The 25,537-nt window shown below is 41.6% G+C and overlaps 1 protein-coding gene across 2 annotated transcripts in view; it reads right to left on the reverse strand.

The window, feature by feature from the left end:
- cspg4 (chondroitin sulfate proteoglycan 4) overlaps positions 1-25,537 on the reverse strand; it is a 79,725-nt gene that overhangs the window by 10,148 nt on the left and 44,040 nt on the right. The window contains exons 4-11 of one of the 2 annotated variants that reach the window (XR_004614196.1): positions 25,059-25,247; positions 24,606-24,881; positions 19,203-19,379; positions 10,183-10,381; positions 9,662-9,793; positions 7,655-7,815; positions 4,872-5,055; positions 723-4,133 (exon numbers count right to left, since the gene is read on the reverse strand). Coding sequence is in view for 1 of the 2 variants with exons in the window: in XM_034588927.1 (XP_034444818.1) it covers positions 2,305-4,133; positions 4,872-5,055; positions 7,655-7,815; positions 9,662-9,793; positions 10,183-10,381; positions 19,203-19,379; positions 24,606-24,881; positions 25,059-25,247 (3,147 nt within the window). In the remaining variant the exon portion in view is untranslated. Of the gene's footprint in view, positions 1-50; positions 4,134-4,871; positions 5,056-7,654; positions 7,816-9,661; positions 9,794-10,182; positions 10,382-19,202; positions 19,380-24,605; positions 24,882-25,058; positions 25,248-25,537 lie in introns of those variants that run through there. The other variant, XM_034588927.1, reaches the window with a different exon arrangement.

The raw sequence follows: 25,537 nt of genomic DNA on the forward strand, positions 1-25,537 counted from the left end.
ATCCTGGAGATGAAGAATTCCAGCAAAAAGTACAAAGTGATGAACACAGGTTTTGTTGCATGAACATTTTATTTCCATTAGTGCTGAGAACAAGCTCAGAGGCAAACTGCAGCTTTAATAGACAGTTATGTTCTATTATCAGAGTCTAAAGATTGTTTTGTGTTACCATTATTTTCAAAGGCACCTGCAGTTTACAGATTACAGTTTACTCTCTGACAGAGCGAATATGAAGAGATGTGTGGGGAGTGACAGAAATAATAAATAATGAAAAATGAGAAGTGGTGATGAAAATCTGACTAACTCAGTAAGCAGGAAACAGATGAATGAGATGGGCACACACACACACTACATTGACTTACATTGACTTCCCAGAGAATTACTCTAACGGTAATCATGGTTACTACCTGCCTAACCCTAACCTAACCCTAAAACATGTCTTTACCATAAAACGTATTGATTTGCATTATGTGGACTTGTTTTTTGTCCCCATAAAGACGACAAGTCCCCATAATGAGACTGTGTAAACAGATTAAGGTCCCCACAACATGAGTAATACCTGGACCTTCTCGCTCTAGCTCTTTCTCACGCACATATGTTGTAGTTGCTCAATCTAATTAAATGTAGTTACATGATGTCGAAGAGCATAATATTTACACATAAGACTGGTATAATGTGGATGACTGAGAGACCTGTTGTTTTATTTCAGTACGAGAACATGTCACTGGAAAATCTCTACCTACATATCTTGCTCTCACAACACTAGAAAAATAGAAATTCAATAGATGATAGTACTGCATAGAAATAATTGTATATTCAGTATATGACTAACGAAGAACAAGGTGTCATCGGTATACAGTATGAGAAAAGAAATATACAGCAAATAGTAAGACACTAAGAAAAATAATAATAAGAAACTGTCTTTTCTTTAGTGGATCAAAGAAGTTTTTCTGAATTTCTCCTTGTACCCTTTCTACGTTAGCTTAAGTAATTCATTCAACTTATTCAACATAAGTTAAGCACGACAGGTCAGAGTGAAATGGAAAGACATCTAGTCTCAATTACACCAAAGCTCAATATACATAACAAGTCAAAGGAGTTAGAAACATCTCACAATTTCAATTTCAGACAGTCTGTATATTCAGCTTACATATGGAATGCACCAGCACCAGCCATTCATAGTTATGATTTCTTAATTACAGACTTAAAAACTGGAAACATTCCAGTTTACGATGACCTCACCCGTGACTGTCGGCCAAATACGGGCGTGTATTTTGGTAGAAAACTACTAGCAAAGTGACTGTGGTCTACAAGCTGTGTACTTTGTAGTTATGCTGTCAGTGCTGTTCCAGTCCAGTGAACATTTACAAGCACTTTGGAAACAAGCACAAGCGTCACAATTTATGACTCTGAGCTAAATTCAACTAAACCTTGGTCAATTTTTCCGATTTCGTAATATTATAGCATGTGATTTTCACACAAAATTCAAACTATTGAAATGTTAATGTGTGATGACATTAAAGTAATGGATTGACATTTGAGGGGAAAACACTTGTTGATTTTCTTGTTGAGAGTTAGATTAAAAGATGGATGCTTCTCCTGGCTGTAGCTTCAGATTTGACGGACATGCCAAAGTGGTATCAAACCTCTCATCTACCTCATGGCAAGAAAGTGAACAAGTGCATTTGCCCAAATATCAAACTGTTTCTTTAAACTGAATTTAGCCCTGAGAAACAACATACAATGGTACCTTTTAAAACACAGAAAAATAAAGATCTACTCAACACTAAGAGGCAGTTTGTCATCTTATTGATAATACAGCAATCTATATACCTCATCATCTATGTACACGCTTATCCACTCCACTGATCAATCAAAAAGTAAAATCAAACTATTGCCAAGACTTTAAGTTACCTTTTCACTCAATCGAATAATGTTGGTCTATGATATCATATGGAATACAATGACAGAGCACACTCCAAATACTTTTTGCAAACACATGGCATGTTTATGTCTTCATCTGTGCCCTACGACAAAGAGGAATGATAAAACTAAAATAAATAGACATGGCAGGAACCTTGTACGGTGAGAAACTGCCTCTTTCTTTGCCAATAGGTATTCAGTGTTTCATTGCCTGAGAATTTGTCCACAGTTGAGTTGAGAGAAGTAAATGACCAATGGTGTCAAAAGATATTTTCATTGAAAACGCTGTGGCAAGAGGTCTTTAATAGTGAAAGGAATGGTTTGAGAAGGCTTCCAAACACTCGAGAATCCACCTCTCTGTGTGCTACTGTATCTCAAGGCGTCTCAAACCCAGTACTGGTTCTTTTTCAGGGTCGGGTTTGATGTCCGACAGTGCTGCAACAACTCCGGGTCTGCGTCTTTGGCGTCGATGTCGGACATGGGGATGTTATTGGCTGGATCAGTTTTGCGAAAGGTCTCCGTGCTGGCCACCTCTCCGTTTTTGGGCTTGGAAGCTGCCGTCTGGACGTCGTGCTTGCCTGTCTTGTTTTTACGGATCAAGTAGTAGGCCAAGATGGCTGCCAGCAGCAAAAGGAGGAGGATTACCAGGATGGGAATGAGAATAGACCAGAAGTTGCTCCGTCGGGAGACATGTGGTCTTCCGTTGGGGCTAGAGCCGGAAGGTGCTGTGGTGGTGGGATTTCCATTGGGCCAGTCCATGTTGCTCCTCCAGTGGGGGCTAGTTGGAGTTGCATACGGGGCTTCTGAGGGAGTCCTCAACAGAGTGACAGGGTAGACTCCAGAAGCATTGTAGGGGCCTGTCTTAAAGGAAAGCACACATTCAGCGGGAGGCACCCCATGGGCTTTGAGCAGGAAGCGTGCCTCATCCTGAGCAACACCACCTTCTGATCCAGATGTAATATTTAGGATTTCCATGGCTACACGGCCTTCATCCAAGTCCCTGTGGCTAAATGTGTCCACTGGCTGACCTGCACCGGCGCCTCCAGACCTCACAAAACGAGCCCCCCGTGGCTGTTGGATGACAGTGAACGTGGGGGACGCTCGGGTCTTGTTTGCGAGCGGAGATGCGTCCAGAAGCTTCCTGTCCAGTTGGACAAGAGTACCCTGGGGTAAGAGAGGATCCTGAGCGATGTTGGCCAGAGGCTGGACTGTGATGTTGAGGACAGAGGAGACGTTAGCCGCCCGACTCCGAGCCACAAATGCGACGCTATCTCGAGGTGAAGTGGACTTAACAAATCGGACGCTGACTCTGCCTTCTTTGATCTGTTTCTGGGTGAAGGCTGACGTGGGCTGCCGGTCAACCATGACAGCTGCATACTTGGGAACACTTGTGATCTTGTAAAGGATGTCCTCCTCAACAGGGCCCCCGGTAGTGGCCTTCAACATCTCCTCAGTCACCAGGGTCTCATCATCACCTTGTTTCACCTTGATCTCGGGAGCTTTGTCAAGAAACAAAGTGCGAGCGAGGACGCCAATGTGCAGCGTGTGTGGTTCCGTTTGGTGTTCTCCGTCTGACACAATGAATTCCGCAAAGCCATCTACAAGGCTGCCATCACTGAAGAAGCCCACCTGCCCACGATTGACCATCTCTTGTGTGAAGTCAGTGATGGGCTCCATTGTGAGAGAGTCAACCAGTCGACCATTGCCAGGAGCTTTGGTCACCTTGAAGTGCACCTCATCTGGTGGACTGTCCTCGTCCTGAGTGTTGAGATGCCTCTGGGTCAAGATGGTCATGGAGCCTTGAAGGACCTCCAAGAGCATGTCTGTGGTAACTAATTCGGGAGGGTCAGAGCCTCGCCGTTTGATTGAGATGTTAAATATCTCCTCCAGGACCACAGACTCTGCAGGTGAGGCCACACCTTGACCCTCAGACTTTAGACGGGCCCTGAAAGAGAAGCTGTCCAAGGAGGCTCCTGAGTCATCATGCAGATACTCCAGCTTTCCTTGATTCACATCTTCCTGCATGAAGGAGGGGGCATTACGGGGCAGGTCTTGCCCACCCAGGGTGATACGACCGTGGTCAGGAAAACGCTTAATCTCATAAACCACATCCACATCATCTTGATTGGCCTCACGTACGCTTGCCAGAAGGTTGGAGGCATCAAGAATGGAATCATCAATGGTTTTCCTCTGGCCCTGCACAATTTCCAGACCTGAGTGGAAACAAGAAAAGCAAACAAAATGTTTTAAATATCATCAAATTCACATTTCAGAAGTATTATCTTTCCAGTTTAAGCCGTCTCCTGTCACTTTTTAATTATGCATCACAGTACACTGGCAAAGTGGGCGCACAAGGAGAGACAGATGGAGTTGGGCGCTGGTTGTTTTGGCAGCAACAGAAGCAGGGGTTATAAATCTCTTCATGACTTTGGACTGTTAAGGCAATTACAGTAGTTAATAAGAAAGTTTCTCTCTGTGAAAAGTTTTACTGAAGAATATCAAAAGACAACTGAGGCAATTTTCCCGACCATAGTGGCAGATTAAGCAGGGTTGGACTTCACTGTGAATTTAACCAGAAGACACACTGTTTTTAATTCTTTAAACCTGAGATTTCTGTGCATAATTTTAAAATAAGATCCAACAGCGATTCAGTCATGACTGCAAGATGAAGTAAGGTAACAATTTCAAACAAACAGCACATGCACATTAAGTGAGGAGGTGTTGTGAGGAATTCAGGTGGGTGACGATTTGGATTTGGACACTAAACATGTGTTGAGTTACAGATGAAACTCTCCCCGTGCTCTTGCTTTACCAACAGATCCAAAGAAAGTTATAGTTAAGACTGGGAGGTAAACCTGTCTTATACTAAATTATTATAGTGGTCCTTAAAAAAACCCAATATCATTTATTGATGTAAAAACATCGTGTCCCTCCCTCATTTTGCCATTTACCTTTGTTCTTCCAGAGCTGTGATGAGATGTTGCTGTGAGCAGCGTAGTAGGAGACGGTGATGGGCAGGATGTGTCGGACATCTGGAGCTGGTTGGGACGACAGGGTGAGCTCTACGGAGTCCCTCACCACCCAAAAAGCCTCCTCGGGTATCTGGTGCTCGTAGAAGACTGCTCCGGACTCCAGCTGTGTGTCAGTGAAAACATGTCAGTCTGAACATGATGATCAAATTCAATGGTGGCTTAGATCACAGATTACCTCTTGGCATATTTTAGCCATTGGCAGCATGTTCATTTTATGTCATTATCCCATGTGTGTCTTTTGGCCCAAAAATATGAAGACGTCTTGATGTTAAATTGGCAAACAAGGAACTCTAGAAGGGTATATTCTCAAAGTGTGCCAGCAGCAACTATACGATTTTGTATCATTCCAAGCGGCTTTGAAAGTCTGACATTGATTTACACTTAGATTTTATAATGACGTTATGTCTGTAGTCACACGTTGAAAGCTTATTTTGGCCTGGGTCATTTTATAGACAATAACCTCCATGTTTGTGATGCAGAAATATGTTGTTTGACCTATTTTCTACCCCTATGACGTTGTGTGAGTCCCACAGTGAAAGGTCAGCTCAAATGGCTGCAGCAGTGGTTTGGCTCGGCTGAACTGGGATACTGGTTGGAGATCTGGAATGTGACGGCCTGTGTTCACTCTCTTAGGCCCCTGTGTCCTGAACTCAACCCTTCTCTCTCTCTCGCTCCATCTCTCTTACACATGCACTCGCAAATGTGCACGGCTATATCCGTGTATGCATGCACAACTGCACACTGCCGGAGATCAAATCTTGTTTTCAGCCCAACCTAGTGTTAGATTTTCTGTCACACTCTAAACGGAGCAGTTTGCACAGAAGGAATTTGCTCTCATGCTCGTCCAAGCGAGGTCAGATGTCGGGTTTGGAAATGAGCAGATAGTCTTGAATGGATGGAGATGAGAGGGAGAGCATAACGTCAGCATGGCCGACAGACACAGGGCAGATGGTACATGAACAGTGGTACTTAGACGTGCGTCCTTATAATCCTCCACCAAAACCATTCTATACTAACTATACCATCCATAATATACTTTCTCAAATACAAGCTGGCTGTGTTCACATATTCTACACAGAAAAACTAGAAACAAACAAGCAAGCTAATGAACAAATGGACATGGATGAAAACCTAACAGAGGTAATACTGATGCCTCTTTGTTTTACAGACTTTAAAAGTAAAAACAAATCCCACTAAATGAAAAAAAAGGAACTCTTTGAAATCAAGAGCCACACCCTGATGATAGGTTTTGCCAAAACATGTAGGTGTCAGCCATTAAGGGCCAATAACATTTTATTACGGTCAGGAGGGAGAGTGATGGAAATGTTCTTTCCTTTGCATCACTTTCCAAACGAACAACTGAAATAAAAATTGATATAGTGTCATGCTTTGCCTGTCCCTTCACTGCCCCCCCCACATATATTTATTGATTTTCCACATATAATAGACTTTTTTTGACAATATTATAGACACACCATTGCCTACATGCCCCCCCCCCTCCAGTCACTCATTGAGATATCCTCATTGAGATCCTGTTTCCAGACCTCCAATCTAGACTCTGAGGATTCTGAATAACCTGATTCCATCATGACGTATAACACTCCCCTCAGTGTTAATACTATGTTCAACCCTGTCAGGGCAACAGCTTTGACAGGGACACACAGTAGACCTATTCGACAGTAACTGAGACAAATATGAGATTGTAGTCACTAAATCCAGACATGCAATAAAAACTCTCATGGGTAAAAACTCCAAATTCCTAAAGCTTAGAAAACTAATGCTCATGCATGTGGTGACATATTCGAGGAGGCCCCCTGCTGGTGAAGAGGAGGAACATGCCTCATATGCCGTGTGAAAGGTCACACTCCTGCACTTAACAGGTGGCAGTAAGAGTTCACATATAAAACAATACAACTTCATTAGGAGCGTCAAGTATGAATAATTAGGGGTCAAATCAGGACATTCAGGTCAGTACAAATTGATGATAGGTAAAAAAAGTAAAAGTAATAAGTTTAGGTTTGGGTTTGGTATTCCTCGAAGAAATACATCAAAGACAAACACACACACAGTAAGAGTAATTACCTGTGTAATTATAATGTCATATCTGTCTGATGGAGTATAGTGTAAGATGACTGGAGACCCTTTACCAGCTTTGACTACCAGCCTGCTGTTAGTAGGAAGATGAAACCTGAAAATGAATCTCTTAACTACGTATTCAAGAATAAAATTCCTATTTTCTTTGGGTTTCGCTGGCATGTTTTTATTAAAAAGCCTTTTATTACCTCTGCCAAGGAAGTTATGTTTTGATCAGTGTTTGTTTGTTTTTTGTTCGCAGGATTACGCCAAAACTACAGGACCAATTTCCATTATATGTTGTGGAGGGGTGGGGCATGACCCAAAGAAGAACCCTTTGGAGCGGATACTGGATTTGTACTTTCTTTAACTTGGCGAGATTAGCGTCGTTAGCCCTGGCGGAGGTATACGTTATCTTTTGTTTGAATGTATTGTATTGTTTGACAGTTTTAGAATTAACTTTATTTATTTTCACGGTTATTTTTTTACTAACAAAAGGGGAATTATGATAATTTCTCTTATTATTATTATTATTATTATTATTATTATTATTATTATCATTATTATGTTTCCTAGAAGAAATACATTGAAGACACACACACACACACACACACAGAAAGAGTAATTACCTGAGTTTGTGAGAAGCGGGTAATTTCTTCATACTGGTTCCTGTCGTTAGCCAGGATGAGTCGTCCCAAACGAGGTGGGCGGATGAGAGAGTAGCTGATCTCGTTTCCGTCCTCATTGGTGACGGCCCCCAGATTGGCGCTTGTGATGGGCTGCCTTGTTCCTGTGATGACACAGACACACACATGGTCCTCTCACTGCTCAGATGATTCTGTGTAAAATGCCCTCTCTGTTGGCAGCTGAGTGGAGCTCGTAAAATTAGGCAGAGTTCATAAATGTCTCCAGAATGTAGCGGCTCCAGTAACTCATGCACATTATCATGCAGAGGAGCGTCCTGGTGTGGAGGGGTTCATTCCAACTTTTTATCCAAGCTTTAATTTAAAGTGTGACAACTCATCTTCTACGTCAAACATAAAAGTGACATTTATTATGAAAAGACTGGAGGTACACCTGTGCTTGTTGAATCGTCTCACTTCTAAATACTTTCCTCTGGACCAGTCCTGATATCTTATTTCAACAGTATTTCAGCCTTGAAATGAAAACACTCTGCCAACAGTATAGTCAATTCTGTTTGAAATGCAGCTTTTAAAGGCACCGGGACATGAGGGTAATTGAGACTGTGTGACTGAAAATACACAGTCTTCCTCTATTCAATGAAAAATTCAATATATAAGCAATAATTCAATCCACTGCCACTCAAACCTTAATTGGTCTGATATGACCAGAGGCACGTAGAGGGTCACGTCCTCTGCTTGTGTGTTTCTGTTACACTCACATTCAGCATGTTTTAGATACAATATTAGTGATTTTGATTCAACAGGCTCAATCTCAGGTGGGTCCGGGGCAACATTATCTTCTACATCGGCACCATTTTGTGTCTGTTATTGAGCAAAAGTTCCATCAGCTCAAATGAAATTCCTACAACTTTAGTATTGAAATGACCAAAAGTCAAACCTCTCTCACACATTTACACTGACTTAAAATGTACGCTGCTTCTACGTCTAGAGAGGTTCCCGATGTATCTGTCGTTTTCTTTTGTAAAATATGTATTCTTGATTTTTTTTTTGGGGAGAGATGTAAGAGTCAATATTATTTCATTAAGTTTGAAATAAGATCAGACTCTAACTGTGAAAAAGCTACAATCACAGACATTATATCAATGTTTATGTCCTGTTAGTAAAATATTTCCTTTCATACATTAAATTGTTGCAATGTCATTATTTTCATTTTTGTTTTACTGGGTATATTTCCTACAGTATGTAAAATCTAGTATATTTTTTATAATCTGCCCACTAAATACAAGTTTTCTGTCTTTTGGAAATACTCCCTTGTTAAATTTCTTTGCCAGTGGTCTAAAGTACTTTCAAGATCTGTATCTTTGGAAAATGTTATATTTGCAATAAAAGCAAAATCTTTCTCCATGTATGGACTGAAAACTAAACCTAAGAAGGATCCTTCAATACGAGAACGTTATTTTCTCCAAAGGAATAAGTGAGGTTTGGACCAACTCTCTGTGGTTAACCTCATCTTGTGTCTGACACAGCAGATTTAAATCTGAGTTATGTTTGTGTAGTCAAGCCAGGGGTCAGGAGTTTATCTGATGATTATTAGAGTATGTGCAATGTAAAAAAAGACAATATGTATATTTTCCTTCAGAGCATCACACCAAAATAATCTAGGACCACAATTTATTGCTTGTTGAGAACCATAAGTGTTATATTATTTCACCAGGACCGTACTTGCGCAAATTTTGACACCAATGTTCTTCTCAACTATTGTTCCAAATGTATAATTATGCATTAAGTGACTGGTGCATTTGATTTGATTGTTTTCAAATAAATATAAATACTGAATTAATGTACATTAATGTATTGCTCAAGTTACAAAGTAATTTCTGATATGGCATGGGTACATAATGGCATAAATACAATGAGCCGAACAAGTGACCACACACTCTCTGTACTGTAACGCCTTCACAGTTTCAAATCTGGAGGATTTTGGCGTCTTACCTGGGAACACCATGAGCTCCTCTTGCGTTACCATGGTGATGGTGAGAGGCCTGGCTGTGATGACAAATTGATAGAGAGGAGAAGTGTGCTCGCCGTCTGTCACGGTGAAACTGAAACCACCAGACTCCTCACCTACAGGGACAGATGAGATTAGATGTCATCAGTTGTCTTCTCATTTCTTTCTTTTATGTCTTTCATTCATCTTTCATGAATTATTATAGGTGTAATTATTTATACTACAATTATAAAGGTAGAATGTAACAGAAACTTTTTGCTTTTATGACCTTGTAATGTAAAATGTACTCTTATTTTTCAACTCTTACACAACAGAACTGCAGTATATCTGTAAGGGTTTAATAGTTTAACTTATTGATGACTTGGCCAGGTATGAGGATCTCTTCTTAGAAACCCGATGATCATTTTAAGCTGTGTTATTGTAATTCAAGCAGGCAGACAGAGGTCAGTAGAGGTCGTATGTTACACCACACTAATGAAAGAGCAGGGACGTCCGTTCCTCTCACCCTCATGAGTGAAGATGATCTCCCCTTTGTTTATGCTCGCTTGTGTGAAATTCAGGATGCCCTCCTCGGGCACCTCTTTCAGCGCCACCATCCCATTGGTTGGCATCTCGACGTGGTAAACCAGTTTCTCGGCAGGGGTGTCGGCGTCCTCGGTGTTCAGCATGCTGGAGGTGATGTCAGCTTCCTCCCCAGCAAGAACCTGAAACATATCAAAAGGCATCAGGAGAGAGAGAGAGAACAGACATGAAAAGACACAGCAGATAAAAGTCTTAGTTATGTTTGGAGAGATGTATCTCAGGTCAGAGGTCAGGAGTTTGTCAGACGTGCAGCGTATGTAAAGATAAAATGCGGCTGTACATGAAGATTATGTTCCGAAGGGATTTCATAGATCGAATAAAGTTTTAATTGGGAGGAGAGTATGATATAGCGAGTACAAAGTGAGAGGAGAACTCGCTGGCCAGAGTTTCACTTCCTCATCATGTTTACTAATTTTAAGAAAAGAGTAAACCCCTTTTGAATATCACACAGATGTAACTAACAATAATCTCTCAGTCAACCTCTACCAAACTCTTCCTTCTCCACAAAAGAGACAAATTCACCTGGTCCAAGTGGTTCTTTCTTCGAAATAGACACAGTTTCTTTCACAATCTATTCAAAGTCCTGATACTTGTGATGATGTGGTGCTGATGAGCCAAAAGATTAAGTTGTAATTTGTGAAGCTTAAACTAAAGTCTAAATAAACAAGATGCTCCACATGCCTCATTTCAATGCAGGAGACCGACTCATCTTGATATTCCCACTCTAACATGACAACTAGCCTAAAAGTAGGATTTTATTATCGAAATACTAAGTCTTAAGTTTCAAATTATTATGACTCTATTTTTTCCGAATTTCAGATTGTTTCCCGTTTAATATAGATGGATAGATAGAACGAAACTAAAGAAAGAAAGAAAAGAAGAAACTTATAAAAGAAATTATGCAGAAAAACAAGGCCACAAAACCCATCTCGCTCACAGCCGTCTCCTCGGTAACAATTTAAAAGGTTAATTATTTCTCTGCGGCAGTGGAGACGCTCCTGTTATCAGAAGATGGAGCGCAGCAGAATAGGCTGAATCAGTCTCCTCGGGTGGAGGGGCTTTAATGGACATCTAATGGTCAGCTGGCTGAGAGGGGCATTAACTGGAAAAAATGGAGCAGATCCCCTGTAGAAAGAGTTTCTTAAATAGGTGGAATCAGTCGGGAGAGTGAGCCGAGGCCGCCCTGCAGTCAGAGGTATGCATCGATCGCGAAAGCCATTCTCCCTCTGAGGCCTCTCACGCTCTTTTCTTAAGTCTCAGGATGAAGAGCCAGGCATGAGGAAGAGGAGAAGCTTCAGTCTCACATCTCAATGCTTCAGGTGTTACTTACCCAGAGACAGGGATGATTTACGCTGTATGGCACGTACAAGTGGACATCATCCACGTATAACACAAAGGTTCAGAGGTATTTTCTGATCATATTCTACAAGTGCGGAGTTGAACTTTTCTTTTGTCGACCCAGTTTCTCTTCGCCTGTCTTATCTGCCTCTCCTTATTAATTCCTTCAAAAAACTATAAGACCCTTAGAGAATGTTGAGAGTGTGAGAGAGCATGCATCCGTGGACTTCCTATTTTCCCACAGATACTGGTGCAGAAACCAGCAGTTTTTTCTTTGTTTAAAACCCCTGTTGTGTATATTCCTTTAAAAGTCTTTGTGTGATGCCACATTGTCTACATGTTCCCAGTTTGTTCATGGGAGTTTGAAAATGCACCACCAAATAATACAAGGGAGTCAGAGAGACATGGTACATTAACAACAGTTGTTTTTTAAAAAGTGGTTCAATGCATTAGGGAGGATTTTCTTTATAATTTACCATAATAGCCTGAAAGCCTAATTTAGCATTTAATACTGCATGTAATCCAAACTAAGATCTAGACACTTGAAAACGAGGCCAAGGCAGCGAGTGCCAGTCACTGGAAAAAATAAAAAAGAGTATTGCAACCATTATAGCAGCTCTGTGAGGCTGAACTTTAGCACAGGGCTTCTTTAAGCTAAATGCAACATGCTAACATGCTAACAATGACTAATAGCATGCAGGTATCATGTTTACCATGTCCACTGTGAGTTAGTGTGATTCATCAATTAGCTCTAAACACAAAGGAGATGGTGACGGGAATGTCATTAGATTTGCTGATGTCTGGTCACAGAACTATTGGACGAAATAAAACTCAAAACTACGATGCTAATCTCATGGTGGCGCTGGTGGGAAGGTCAGGGGACGGTTGACCAGAGTTGTCGACCAAACTTTCTATGCCAGTTTAACTATTTCAAGCTGTTTTCTTTCTATCTGTTTGTCTTTCAGGTGGGAAGAACACCGCAGGATATTTTCCAGGTCAAACATATTCCCAACAACAGGAAGTTCTCCAGAGCATTCAGTTGAGGGTATGGTAGAGCATTCAGGAGGCAGGATAGAAATTATAAATTCTACTGGTAAATTCCTAGTGTTTTTGTTCACAGCATCAAATTTCTTATCACTTATCACCAAAAGCTCTCAGATCTAATTCCCCCCCCCCCCCCCCCAAAGTTGGCATCTTCATCAGTGTCGTAGGTGGCTCCTCTTTTTCCTCCTGAGGTATTTGTATTGTTCTCGTCTGTTTTTTCAGTTTTGCATCTGCTGTGCGTTCCAAACGTCCTCCACACGCCCGCTCGCTTGTTGTGAATAATGCAGACCTTTTCCTGCTGTACTCTCACATGGGCTCACACGGACATATTGATATTTTACTAGGGAGCTTGGGGAGAAATTTGGAAAATAGAAAATGTGCATTGTGCATGTCTGAAAGCAGCTTTACAGATAATTGTGAAACCAAGAACACGGCTGTCTCTTTTCATTCCTCTATGTTGTTTCTGGTATTTCAGACCCATCTGGATTGGGTCAATATAACCAACGTGTGTTTAAGTGTATAATTTAGTTGCCTTACACGCCGCTGCTCCTCACATCCCATTTGGCTTGATACAGCATCAAAGCTCTATCAGTCTCACACACAGCAGCAGCAGTTCAAAGAAACTATTCATCATTACACACTTTGGGCTTTTGTTTTTGCTTTTGACACATTACATCTTTGTCTCTCTCAAATCTTTACTTTCATGACTGCAGACATGTTTGAATTAAAATGAAAATGAAAGTTCTGCTGCTACTTCAACATGCTACATTCACCAGTCCTGTATAGCAACAGCAGAGGTCATTAAAAAGTAAACTGCCTAACAGCTCTGTCTGATAGAACGGCTGTAGTCAGAACAAGTCCAGTCCAAAGGAACACCTCTGAGGAAAGTAATCTCTCAAGTGCCACACGCCTTCATTGCAGGATGAAGATAACCTGCCGGGATGAGCTCGGCAGGTGGTGTGTCACCTTCAGAGGAAGACTGTCACACCAACCTATATAGACACGGTGGTTCTGCGTCACGTCAGGCCTATGATAGGTTGGATTTGATCCACCGCAACTGCTGAAGCCTGCAGAGAACCAGTGACATCAGCCCCTAAAGATGCTCGGCCTCCAGGGGACAGTTTATATTTCAGGCCTGCAGAAAACTGAGCATGATGGTTTGTCCAGAGGCTGGTGGGGGGGAGCAGAGACTGAACCCAAACATTTTTTAGCCAAATCTGGACTTAGTGGAGCTGGAAGTGAATCTGTTTGCCTTAAGGCAGAGCATCCACCATCTCCTGTGAACCGGGGATGAGACAGCTGCTCATTGCATTATTCCCTCCCCTCTGTTTTATCCCTCCTGTTATAGACAGTCAGACGTGAGAGGCTCTCAGTCCTTCTGTTAGCTGTAGGTGTGCTACAGTACGCAGACAACACTGCCACCCACCTGGACAATTTATCAGCACTAAGGCGAATTGTTGTAGGCAAAAGCTGGTGTTATAATGCCCACCCATCATTCTTCTACCACTACAGACCTGAGGCTGTCAAAGGTTTTCTTTTCCAGAAATGGGGGGAAAAGCACCAGGTATGAAGAAACGTGAACCGTGGTGTTAATTTGAGAAATGTTTACCCCTACAACACCGAAGCTTCTGCTAAACTATGCTTTGATTTGTTTATAGTAAGTTTAGAAAGGTGTCGAAATTAAAGGCCAAAATTCACAAAATAAATCAGGTTCTCCTGCAGCTCTCTGACAAGCTCAATTGAAAACACATGCTCAAGGCTGAAAAGCACTTTTTTTCTAACCTCTACCGAGGAGGTGATGTTTTCACCCCAGTTCGTTTGTATGTTGGTTTGTTTGTCTCTAATTTCCCAGGATCAAACAAAAAGCACTTGAAACTTGGAAGGGTGCGGTATGGATCAGAAAAGAACCCATTCAAATTGTTTTACGACTTTCTTTAACATGGGTGATAGGGCATTTTTTGACATCTTCACTGATTTCCCAGACAGTATTAAATTAATCTTGATGAAAACGCTCATTTAAGGGATTGGTTTCAATGAGTGTGTGAAATTTAGTGCAGTTTGATTGAATTTCAGGGGACTCTTGGGCCTCGGCGATGGTATGTGCCCTACTGAGTGCCATAGTTTTCGAGCTTTTGACCACACAGAGCCTTCCTGGTGGGTGTGGTCAGAGATCAGAGCTGCATGTATGACCACTGGCAATATTGATCACATGATCCTAGAGCATACCTGTATGTACAAATGTGTATTAGGGCCTAATATTGTGAGAAAAATATTAAAGTTGTAAATTTGTAAGAAAAATTTAAGTCAGTGGATAATCTCATTAAATTAGTATACTTGGCAATTAGATTTAGCAAAGTGGAAACACCAATGATTTTAGCCCAGAATCCGAATAGTTGAAACTAAATGCACCACACTGTTACAGGTGATAAAATGAAGATTTATCATGGCGATGAGGGTTCTGACAGGTGAAGGCTGAGGGCAAAGAGAAAATAGTAGCTTGCAGGACAGAGGGAAAGTAGGCTGAGCTGAGAGCGGGGTGGGATGACTGTGCAGCCAGCAGGTGAACGGGCTGGGGAGCAGACTGACGAGACAGGAGGTGAGTAAAGCTGGAGGCTGGAGAGGTGCACTGTGAGGCGAGCGTGGCAGGCAAACGAGTCAAGTAGGAAAATAGGCCAACATGAGCTGAGGCTAAAGGAAACAAATGTAATTCAGAAAAAACTACAAATCCCATTTGAATTGCCCGTAGTTATAACCAGCGCTATATCTTTGCATCTGTCCATAGTCTGTCCTAGTTACTTTTTACAAATTTACTTTAACAACCAATTTAGATTTAAACCCGTATTACAAACATTTGAACAAATATAACATCATGTATGTATGTCACTGCATCTGGGTGTGAAGCTGAAAGAATGGTGCCTTTATTTCTGCAGATTGTTGCCTCTATTGAATATATATATATATATATATATATAATATATGAATCTGTCTTTTCCTGATCAATAGTTAATTTTTGCACTGCAAATGTGAAGTGACCCTAAATTCCACCAATGTAATCCCTCCTCATAGTTCTTTTTCACATAAACGATTACACAGGGTTGAGTTATGAGATATGACGATGATGATAATCATCAACATACAGAGTTGTGATTATCTATTGAGCAGAAATACACCAGACTATTACTGGGAGGAATATAAAAGCTTAAAACTGTTAAACAATTTGTAGCGATAATGATAAAAAGGAGTCAATATTTAAAATGAGGTCACATCACTGGATTCATGCTCGTCAGTGCAAATGCTTTTCTTTCTTCACAGTGCAGTCCACAGCCCTCAACACTAGATGGCCACATCACCCCACACCATACCCCAGCCGAGCAGCAGACAGTCTCCGGCAGGTAGTCTGAAAATGGCCTCGCAGATTGATGGCTTATGTAACAATCGATGCGTTTAGCGCCTAGGAGGATGGGCTGCAGATTTAATTTGATCGGACACAATGGCTGATATTTCATTTGGAGGCAGTAATGAAGGAGCTGTTAAAGGCAAAGGACTTAGTTTGCTGATGAGTCAACAGGATACATCCATCTCTTAAAATGTTTAAGACTCTGAGGTGGGGACGGACATCTGGATCTGTATCCCTCTGTCTGAGGCATCTGAAACCTTGGCTGGTTTAAGAACAGGGCACTTAAAGGTGTGTTCCTAACTGTATGTTGGGGAGTGGGAGGGGAAGCTGGACAAACTACAAGAAAACAACAACAACAAGAACAACAACAACAACAGCAACAGGAAGAAAGCCGACAGCAGCTGTAGCAGCAAAGAGGGAGAGAAGACAGTGGAGGTGTTCCATTTTGATTTCAGCTCCTCCTCTGCAGCAGTGGTGTTCCTCTGTGAGACTGACTGACTACACACCGACTACTGCTCTGAGTTTGAATGAGGGATAAAACAATATCACTCACTGGTCATTAAGATAGATATCATGCAGATGGATGGTTGGATAGATAGATAGATAGATAGATAGATAGATAGATAGCTAGATAGATAGATAGATAGACAGACAGACAGACAGACAGACAGACAGAGAGAGGGAGGGAGGGACGGATAGATAGATGATAGACAGAGAGACAGACAGACAGACACAGAGAGAGGGATGGATAGAGAGAGAGAGAGAAAGACAGACAGAGAAACAGAGAGAGGGAGGGAGGGGTGGATAGATAGATAGATAGATAGATAGATAGATAGATAGAGAGGCAGACAGACAGAGATACAGAGAAAGGGAGGAATGGAGAGAGGGAGAGAGACAGACAGAGAGAGAGAGAGACAGACAGACAGACAGACAGAGAAACAGAGAGAGGGAGGGAGGGGCGGATAGATAGATAGATAGATAGGCTAAGAAACTAGACTGTGGAGAATTCAGACTGATCTATTGTGACAACTATTCAGAAATACTCCAAAGTCAAGTAGAAGTTACAGACACAGACAGACGGAGACGGAGTGTAAACCCTAATCCACACCAGCTGTATCCTGTAGACTGGGCCAAATGGGATCAATGGTGAGCTTGAACAGAGCCTGATCACGGCCATGTTAGTCATCATGTCTGATCATCAGCTGCAGAGGTCACTATACACACACACGTACTCATACACAAACACACTTCCTGCTTTAAATCAATCCAAGTGCTGCTGGGCCAGCGCCGGCTGTGCATGGGTTCAACATCCACATATTATTATGTTACGTTCCGCAGCCCCGGCAGAGGAGACGCAGGGATTGGACGCCGCTTTCCCTCTGCCAGAAAGCTGCGGTTCTCGACGACCATCTTGGTTTTCCAAAAATACGGGTTGCCACGGAGACGCGGAGCCACAGGCAGAGCAGGGAAGGCTGAATGACACATTTGGTTTCCAGCTCTCTGAGCTGATTACTGCTGCCTTTTTCCAACTGCCTCCCTGCTCTTACAGTATGATCTACGTCACGGATCCAGCACAACTTCTCCTTTTATGACTGACTTGAATCTTTTTGACAGCTTGGTACAAACACACTGTGAAGCTTGTATACAGTCAATTCAACAAAGAGGCTATTGAAGCTGCCTTCGGTTTTTTTGCAAACACACACATGCATATATCCTTTTCCTTTATTACTCTGATGTCACAAGAATCTAAACACATAATGCGAGTAGTGGAAAACTTAACAGATTAAACATGTTCCTTCTGTTTTCATCAGAGCCTTATACTTTTGACTTTATTTTAATAGAATTCCACTGTGATAACCAAGAAAATAATGGTGATACACGGCTTTAGTTCATAAATAAGACAAAGATTAGGCTAAATAAATTAACTAAAATACTTTTTTAAAGCTACATTGAGATGTATGCATCCTATGATAATATGTTTCCTTCTGTTTCAGTGGAATACACATGACCAAATTTGGGAAGGCAGTAAAATGCATAGAGATACTGTCCATCTCCAGGTTCTGCCTGATGCTGCATGGTACAGCAGTGAATCACTGCCTTCTTCTACTTATGTGACTCACACGATTTACTTTCCACTTTTTGGAGCTGACGAGCTGAGAATATGCTAATTCACAAGTATTTTATGGCTCTTTATAAAAACAAAAAAAAAAGAGCTGTGGAGGCCACTGCTGTGCTGATGCAGCATGCGCCATCATCCGTGGGGTCAGTATCCTTCAGCATCCGAGTAAAAGACATTCTCTGCGTTTATCGTGCTCGCAGCATGGAGTGAATTTAATACTCACAGCGTATTGGATTCTGGACAGTGGGCTGCAACTGTGGATGAAAACTATCCAGTATGGATGTGAAGAACTATCAGTAAATTCAAGAGTTCATCCAAAGTTCAGATTTCTTTAATTCTTTAAACTATGATCCCAGAGCAGCTCAGGCTGATATCAAGATGGCAACGTTTCACCCCCTGAAAGTCTAATCTAAAATATTCCAGAGGGTCTCAGAGGGTCTTTTCCCTTCACGTCTCATGGGATTCAAATCAGCAGCTAAGCATAATGAAATTCCCATTTGTTTTTGTAAAGAAAAATCGAACCAAATCAAGACTAAAGCTGTTTATTCTCTTTAGACCAAAGCTTCAATCTGGATCTAGAGGTAGTTTTTGATCTGATGTTCTTTCATATTCTGTGTCTCGGGAATCAGACCAGTCATGCAAAGTCTGGAGCAGGTGGGAATGTCTACAGCCGGTCAGACCCGCTCTGTTTTCCAGCAGGACACAGAGCACATATGTGAACAATAATCGAAAGAAAAACTATACATGCTGAAAGTGGAATGTTGCTGTAGGGAAGCAAGTTGTTTTCTCCAAACATCATCTTTATAGTATAAAATCCTCAGTGATTAGAAGCAGAACACACACACGTTTGTCCTTCCTCCTTCACACTAAAAAACATATGTAGTCAGCATAAAGTCTCATCAGCTGAAATGTACTAAAGAAAGAAAACAAGTATTAAACTAACTCTTTACATTTTATAGGTATAAACTTTTTTTCCTGCATTAACCTTTCCTTCAGGGAAGGCTCAAAGTAACAGCCAACACACTCTCAAACAGCGATACATTACCTCCAGGCCTGTGTTCCGCGTCAGTTTTGGCGGCTCGTCATTGACTGGTATGACAGTCACTGAGATGGTGACAGGGAGGCTGCGGCGCTCAATCTCATAGATCGAGGCAGAGAGTGTAAAACTGTCCTCTGTGCTCTCGGTGCTGTCATGCATGTAGTAGATGTGTCCGAGTTTCACCTGGAGGAGACAAAAAGGAATCCAGTTGTCACTCAGTGCGGAAGCAGACTCCACTGGTAGGAAACATCACAGAATAGGGAAAGGCGGAGTGAGCCTCAAAGAAGGAATAAAGTATTTTACAGTGACAGAGTCTGTGTCTCTCAACACCTCCGTCCAAAGAACACACATCCTGCAACAACTGGAGGAAACTCAATTGGAAGAAACTAGAATTAAAGACAAGATTTTCTTCCAGAGCTTAAAGAGATGCTGCACACTTAACTGTGTTTTTTGATGTGGGAACTAAATTACATGTCTCTTCTACGATGACATATATTAATGCTGGTTTTAATATCACATTTATTACTACAAATATTTATTTTAAATCGACATTTTGGAAAAATGTAACCCCTGCTTCCCAGCACTGTGTTCTAAAGGCATTTTTTTGAATTTCCAGGAAGAGTAACTTCAGCTAAAATTTATGGGGGAAATTTACTTTAATTTCTTAGTTTGACTTAAACTAAGCACACACCATCTAACCTGGTAGAGCGAGCACCTTACATTCCATAAATATGTGCTTGAGTTTGGTTCCTACCCGACACTTTGCTGCATTTGTCTTCCTCGCTCTCTCTCCCCATTTCATACTTACACTGTCCTATCAATAAAGGTAAAAAGGCCCCCAAAATATCTGTACAGAAGGGAACCTTGCTATCGCCACTTTGGCTTGAAAAGCACAAATTCATAGCAGAAAGTCTTTGAGTTTGAAGTGAGAGTATCTTCTTTTTGTTGCATTATGGGAAGTGTATTTCCCAGAGTCAAACCAATCCTTTGATTGTTTATTTTTAAAAAGCACGTCAGAAAAACATCAGCTGGTCTCCATTTCATGCCGTCTGTAGTTCACACACTGTATCTGTTGTTTTCTTTGTAAGTGGAGTTGGAAGTCCAGGCTATAATCAGGTCTTAAAGTCTGCCAGCAGCACAGGAACAAGGAGATTCTCCCCTGTGGGACGAACCCTTGAGGGGAACCAGATGCACAATAGAATCAGTCACCCAGTGTCAAGTGAGCTAGATGGAAAACAACACCTGTGGCCACAGGACAAGCCAACACTGTGGACTTTCTGCATACAGAAGGAGAAACTCAGTGCCCAGCGGCACCCTGTGTTCTTGTTACTCTCTGCTGCAGGCTTATCTGGATCTCATAATCTGTCTACCTTTCCTTTTTTCGTATGATACTTTTTGACAAATTTACAGAGTCAGGGTCCTTCTTTGCACAAAGGACAGTTAGAAACTTGTAGAAGAAAGTCTGCTGGGATGGGAGGACCTGCTTCAGAGAAGAGGAAGTGCCAAATTGATCCCATATGATGGGCATCATTGTGGAATAACAGGCCCCTTCATCATTACTGATCGAGGAAAGTCAGGGAGACAATCAGTCTGCTCGCTGGGACAATAAACAGTGGGTGGTTGTTGGACATGTGGCCTTCAGATTTACTCAGAGAATGACTGATGTGTGTGTGTCGATATTTGATACCAGCTGCCTGATTTATCGTACTTTCATTAGTGATTAATGTGAAATCATTGATTGATGCTTTACCGACTGTATTTTGGGGGAAATTAGAGGAACAAACCACAGATGTTTGTTCACTTTGCTCCGAAACCATTTTGTGCTTTGTGCTAAATACAAGGCGTCTGTGTGGACTTTAATAGGTTTCCACAGATGGAAGAACTAATGGAGACCTGCTGGAGAAGTGAACCTGATGAAAGTAAAGGTGCATTAGAGCAAATTGTGTCAGATTTCCTGTATTTCTTCAAGTTGGATCCCACTCAGCGCAGCATATGTTTCTGAACGTGTACGTAATGCAATCGTTCAGAGAGTAAATCAGAGTCAGCATTGTGGTGAGAGAAAAATGCCGTACACCGCCCGACACAGATTCAATAATGATGTGACACATCTGGGCCACATGGCACATAGAGTCACTTTACAAACGTGTTAATGTTCACTGTACAAACCCCCTCACAAAATGACTAGTAAGTCCAGTTCTCGGGGGGGGGGGGGGGGGGGGGGGGGACTCTCCAAATGAATCTTACAATAGCATTAAACGTAACAAGAGAAAACACTGCAGAAATGTGCTCACACTCCCAACTTTATCTTTGGAACAATTAAGGTCTGGTGTAATTGCTGGGCCAACTCAAGCTTGGGCATTAATCTCTGGATATGCTTGATGGATTGGACATTGGGCCTCATTCACCAACTGCTCTTAAGAAGAAATTTCTTCTTAAAACCTACGTACGCAGTTTTTACGACAATTCTGACATTCACCAATGTATTTTTATTTGGGATTTGATCTTATGTAAGAACAGAATCTATGCACATCGAAGAACACATCATGAATTTGACATAGAGTCTTCTTAGGAACTTTCTTAAGAACAAATTTGAGAAAAAACTTAGAGGTTCACCGAAAAAAGCAAATTCACTCATTATCTACCCACCACTATGCCGATGAAGGGGTGGTGAAGTGTTTGAGTTTCAGGAGTAAATAGCTTTGCAGCCAAATCCAATACAATTGAAGTAACTGGTGATCAACTGGCTTAAGAACACTTTGATGACACCACAGGAGCAGTATGGAGGCATTTTCTGTTTTTTTTCTGTTGATTTTTTACATTTGAAGAATCAGTCACCATTTACTTCAATTGTATTGGATTTGGCTGCAACACTGTTTACCCCTGAAACTCCAAAAGTGTTTTGTGGACAAACACTTCACCCCTCCATCGGCATAGTGGTGAGTAGATAATGAGTGAATTTTCATTTTTCTGTGAACTATCCCTTTAAGAAGATTTTGGTGAATGAGGCTCATTGTGTGCACCAACTGTGATGTCGACGCCTCTCCCTTTCATCCTCCCCTTTGAGGTGTGGTGACGTATTCAATACGTGTCGCTGCAAAGAAAAACACAACCACTCGGCCGGAAAAAAAACAAAGAAGAAAAAAAAGTGCACAAACAGAAAAGGGCTGGCATTGGCTTGTTTCCTCCTTGAGCACCGCTTCAGGCTGGAGCTCACTTCTTTGCTCTGACAAACTAGTCACTGAGTTTTTTCCCGTAGCTTCTCGCAGTCTCGTCTTTATCAACAATCTCCTCAATCTCCCTCCAGGATCTCTGTACTCCCTCATTAATGAGGGGTCATAAAGACACAGAGACGGATCTGTTCACAGACTCTTGACTCCGGCTCGATCGATGTTGCGCTAAACGCACAAATAAAAAAAGTTGGGACGTCCTTGAACAGCTGAAACGACACCACACACCAGCGGAAATTCCGTCATTTCTGGCACGCCCCACCGTTTGCAAGGACAGGGACGGCAAACATATACTCAGCTTTAATCTTCGGTGTGGTACAGGAGCTGACAATGTTTCACATAGAACAAGTATTCTTTTTTTCTCTGGCATTTCCATAATGGAAGATGATAATGTGGATTTATGCCTTTCCACTACCAACGCAATCCCTGCTATGTAGCTTCTAGACGGATTAAAGTTGTACATTGGGATCTCTGAGCGACAGTGCGTCTGGCAGTGGCAAAGCGCGGGAGGTTTGTGTGCACTTACACATTATTATAGGAATATACTGGGCCAGTTTATTTTGGCTTGGGGCGCTCCAAAGGCATCGTCAGTTTTTCCACAATGCATCAGCAAAGTAGAGAGGAGTAGCGGCAGACCAGTGTCGATGCAGGAGCTATACGATATGCGTCCAGACATGTGTGCTCCTCCAAACTATGTGGTCCACTCAGAATGCATGAGGTTTTTCCACTGGTAACTACTCATGCATTTTTAATATTTTCCTAAAGCTGGGGCCTCTGAACCACACGGAGGGAGAGCAGATAACTGTGCTGCAGCAGTGCCCACATCCTCCCTCCCCTCTCTGCAACACAACAAATCCAAAACAGCACTGAGCAGTGACTGGGGAAAGTTCCATAGTGACGCCGCGCTGTGGTAATCCTCTTGAACAACCACCAAGATCTGGTCATGAGAGTTGATGACCAGATGTTACACTTCCTAGATTACTTAAATGGGATAAAATATAGATAAATGAGGTTTGGGGTCTTCTGGGAAAGTTTTTGTCCCAGAGTGTTAAAAAAAACATGAATCAGATGAAATTTGAGGGACGGGTATGGGAATCTCCTTGAAAATCAGTCAAATGCATCTAATCCTTAAAATGTGGGATAGAGAGTCCAATGTTTTTTAGTGGCTTTGACAATTCATGTGGTTCACATCAAACGATTTGGTCCAACCAACTGTTTGCTGGTAAAAAGTTTTATAGTTTTATTTCACTCAGCATCCAGTCAATCTGATAATTGCAGGCATGGCAAAACCAAAAGACAGAATTTTGAGGGGAACTTTGAAAACAGTGACGTAAACCAAAAGGAAAAACATAATCCTTAAAGTGGCTGTTATCAATATTTTCACATCAATAATAGATCATGTGACAAACCCACACATCGTTATTATCAACCAGCTCTGTAGAACTTCTCTAGTGCAGCATTTACTGAAATATTTAATCAACAGAGTGAAGACTTCACTTCATTTCTCGCTATGTATCTGCTGGATGTGTAATTAGCCAATGATTTGCTCATATGTCCATCATATCAACTTCCAGAGTGATAACATGACAGTGTCACGTTTTTAGTTACTTGTTGTTTGCTCCACTAGTGATATATCAGTGCTGAGATGTAACTAAGTATATTTACTTCCCTTACTTTTCACTTTTACTCCACTTTATATATCAGCAAATATCTGTACTTTTCTACTCCACTCCATTTTTTCAATGCACTCTTTTACATGTTCACATTGATTGTTATATTTTTTAAAGTTATCATTAACAAGAGGTGAACTGGTTCATTGATCCTATCAGAGCAGGCCGGTAACAGAAGACCCCGCCTCCTGCAACATGAGCAAAGCAGCCTACAGAAGCAGCATCACTGTTGTAGTGACACCTGAAATGGATTCACCAAGACTCAGCCATAATGATGTAGTTGATAGTTAAATTAGTTCCTACGCTACGCTCAGCAGGTACTTTTAATTTGTTGCTAATCATACCACAACCAGCAGTATAGCATCATATTATTGAGCAATAAAACTTCACCTGATTGTTAAAAATTAAGCAGGAAGATGTGATTGTTCATAGGTTTTTGATGATATTTTCAGTTTTAGACCATATAAGTGAATTTGCAATATCCTTATTCCTTCCTCAATGAAACAACGTACCTCCTCCCATGTGAAGTAAGAGAGCTCGTCTCCATCCAGGTAGCGGATGTCCCCGTGCTGTGGCGGCTCTTCCACCACAAAGTCTATGTTGGCTGAGCTGTAGAAGGGATGTGAGATGTTTATGGTCTCTGCGTTAATGACTCTGCTGAGGCCTTCCTTCACAGTGAAGTTGAAGGTCTGGATGGGGATGAGCCGGGGGACGACGTTCACAGAGATCTGTAAGTCCTCCACTGAGGTAAAACCGTTGCTGACGTCCACTGTGAAGGCGTCATTGCCCTGAAAGAAAAGGATGTTCAAATAAGTTATTGATATACTAAAAATAAACCTTGTGCCTCAAACCCATCAGAGGCGGAGGTTGTGCTTAAGTCTGATTTTACTCTCAGTGTGAATATAAAAGAGAACAAGCTGCCACATTTTATTTCATACAAGAGAATAAATGAAATGGCACCGAACCTGAATGGATGCAGACACATAGAGAATGCGTCCCTGATCAATGTCCTCTTGACTGAAGGTGTGGATGTAGTTGAGGACAGGCGAGGCCGCGCTGTCTGAACTGTTTGTCAGCTTGACCACATGACCGAACCGTGGAGGTTCTTTAATAGTGAACACCATTTCCGTTGGGAGAATATCTGCTTGCTCCACCTAAAAGAAACAAGTGCAAAAAGCACACACAAACAATATGGTTACAATCTAAATACATAACTGTTTTATGTAGAATGATGAACTAGCAGATGTATATACAGGAGTTAATAACCCCATCTAGAGCAGCATACAATGTTGAAATGTGTTTTACGACAAACCATTTCTTCATTAAATAACAGTACCTCAGCAAACACACATTTGCTGTTGATCGTTAACAACTTTTCCTGAGAAAACAGCCCTGTTTACAGCTTTGTGAATGGAATCATTTTCATGGATTTTTAAATTGTTCG

Source organism: Hippoglossus hippoglossus, chromosome 6 (assembly GCF_009819705.1).
Source record: "Hippoglossus hippoglossus isolate fHipHip1 chromosome 6, fHipHip1.pri, whole genome shotgun sequence".
Classification (NCBI taxonomy): domain Eukaryota; kingdom Metazoa; phylum Chordata; class Actinopteri; order Pleuronectiformes; family Pleuronectidae; genus Hippoglossus; species Hippoglossus hippoglossus.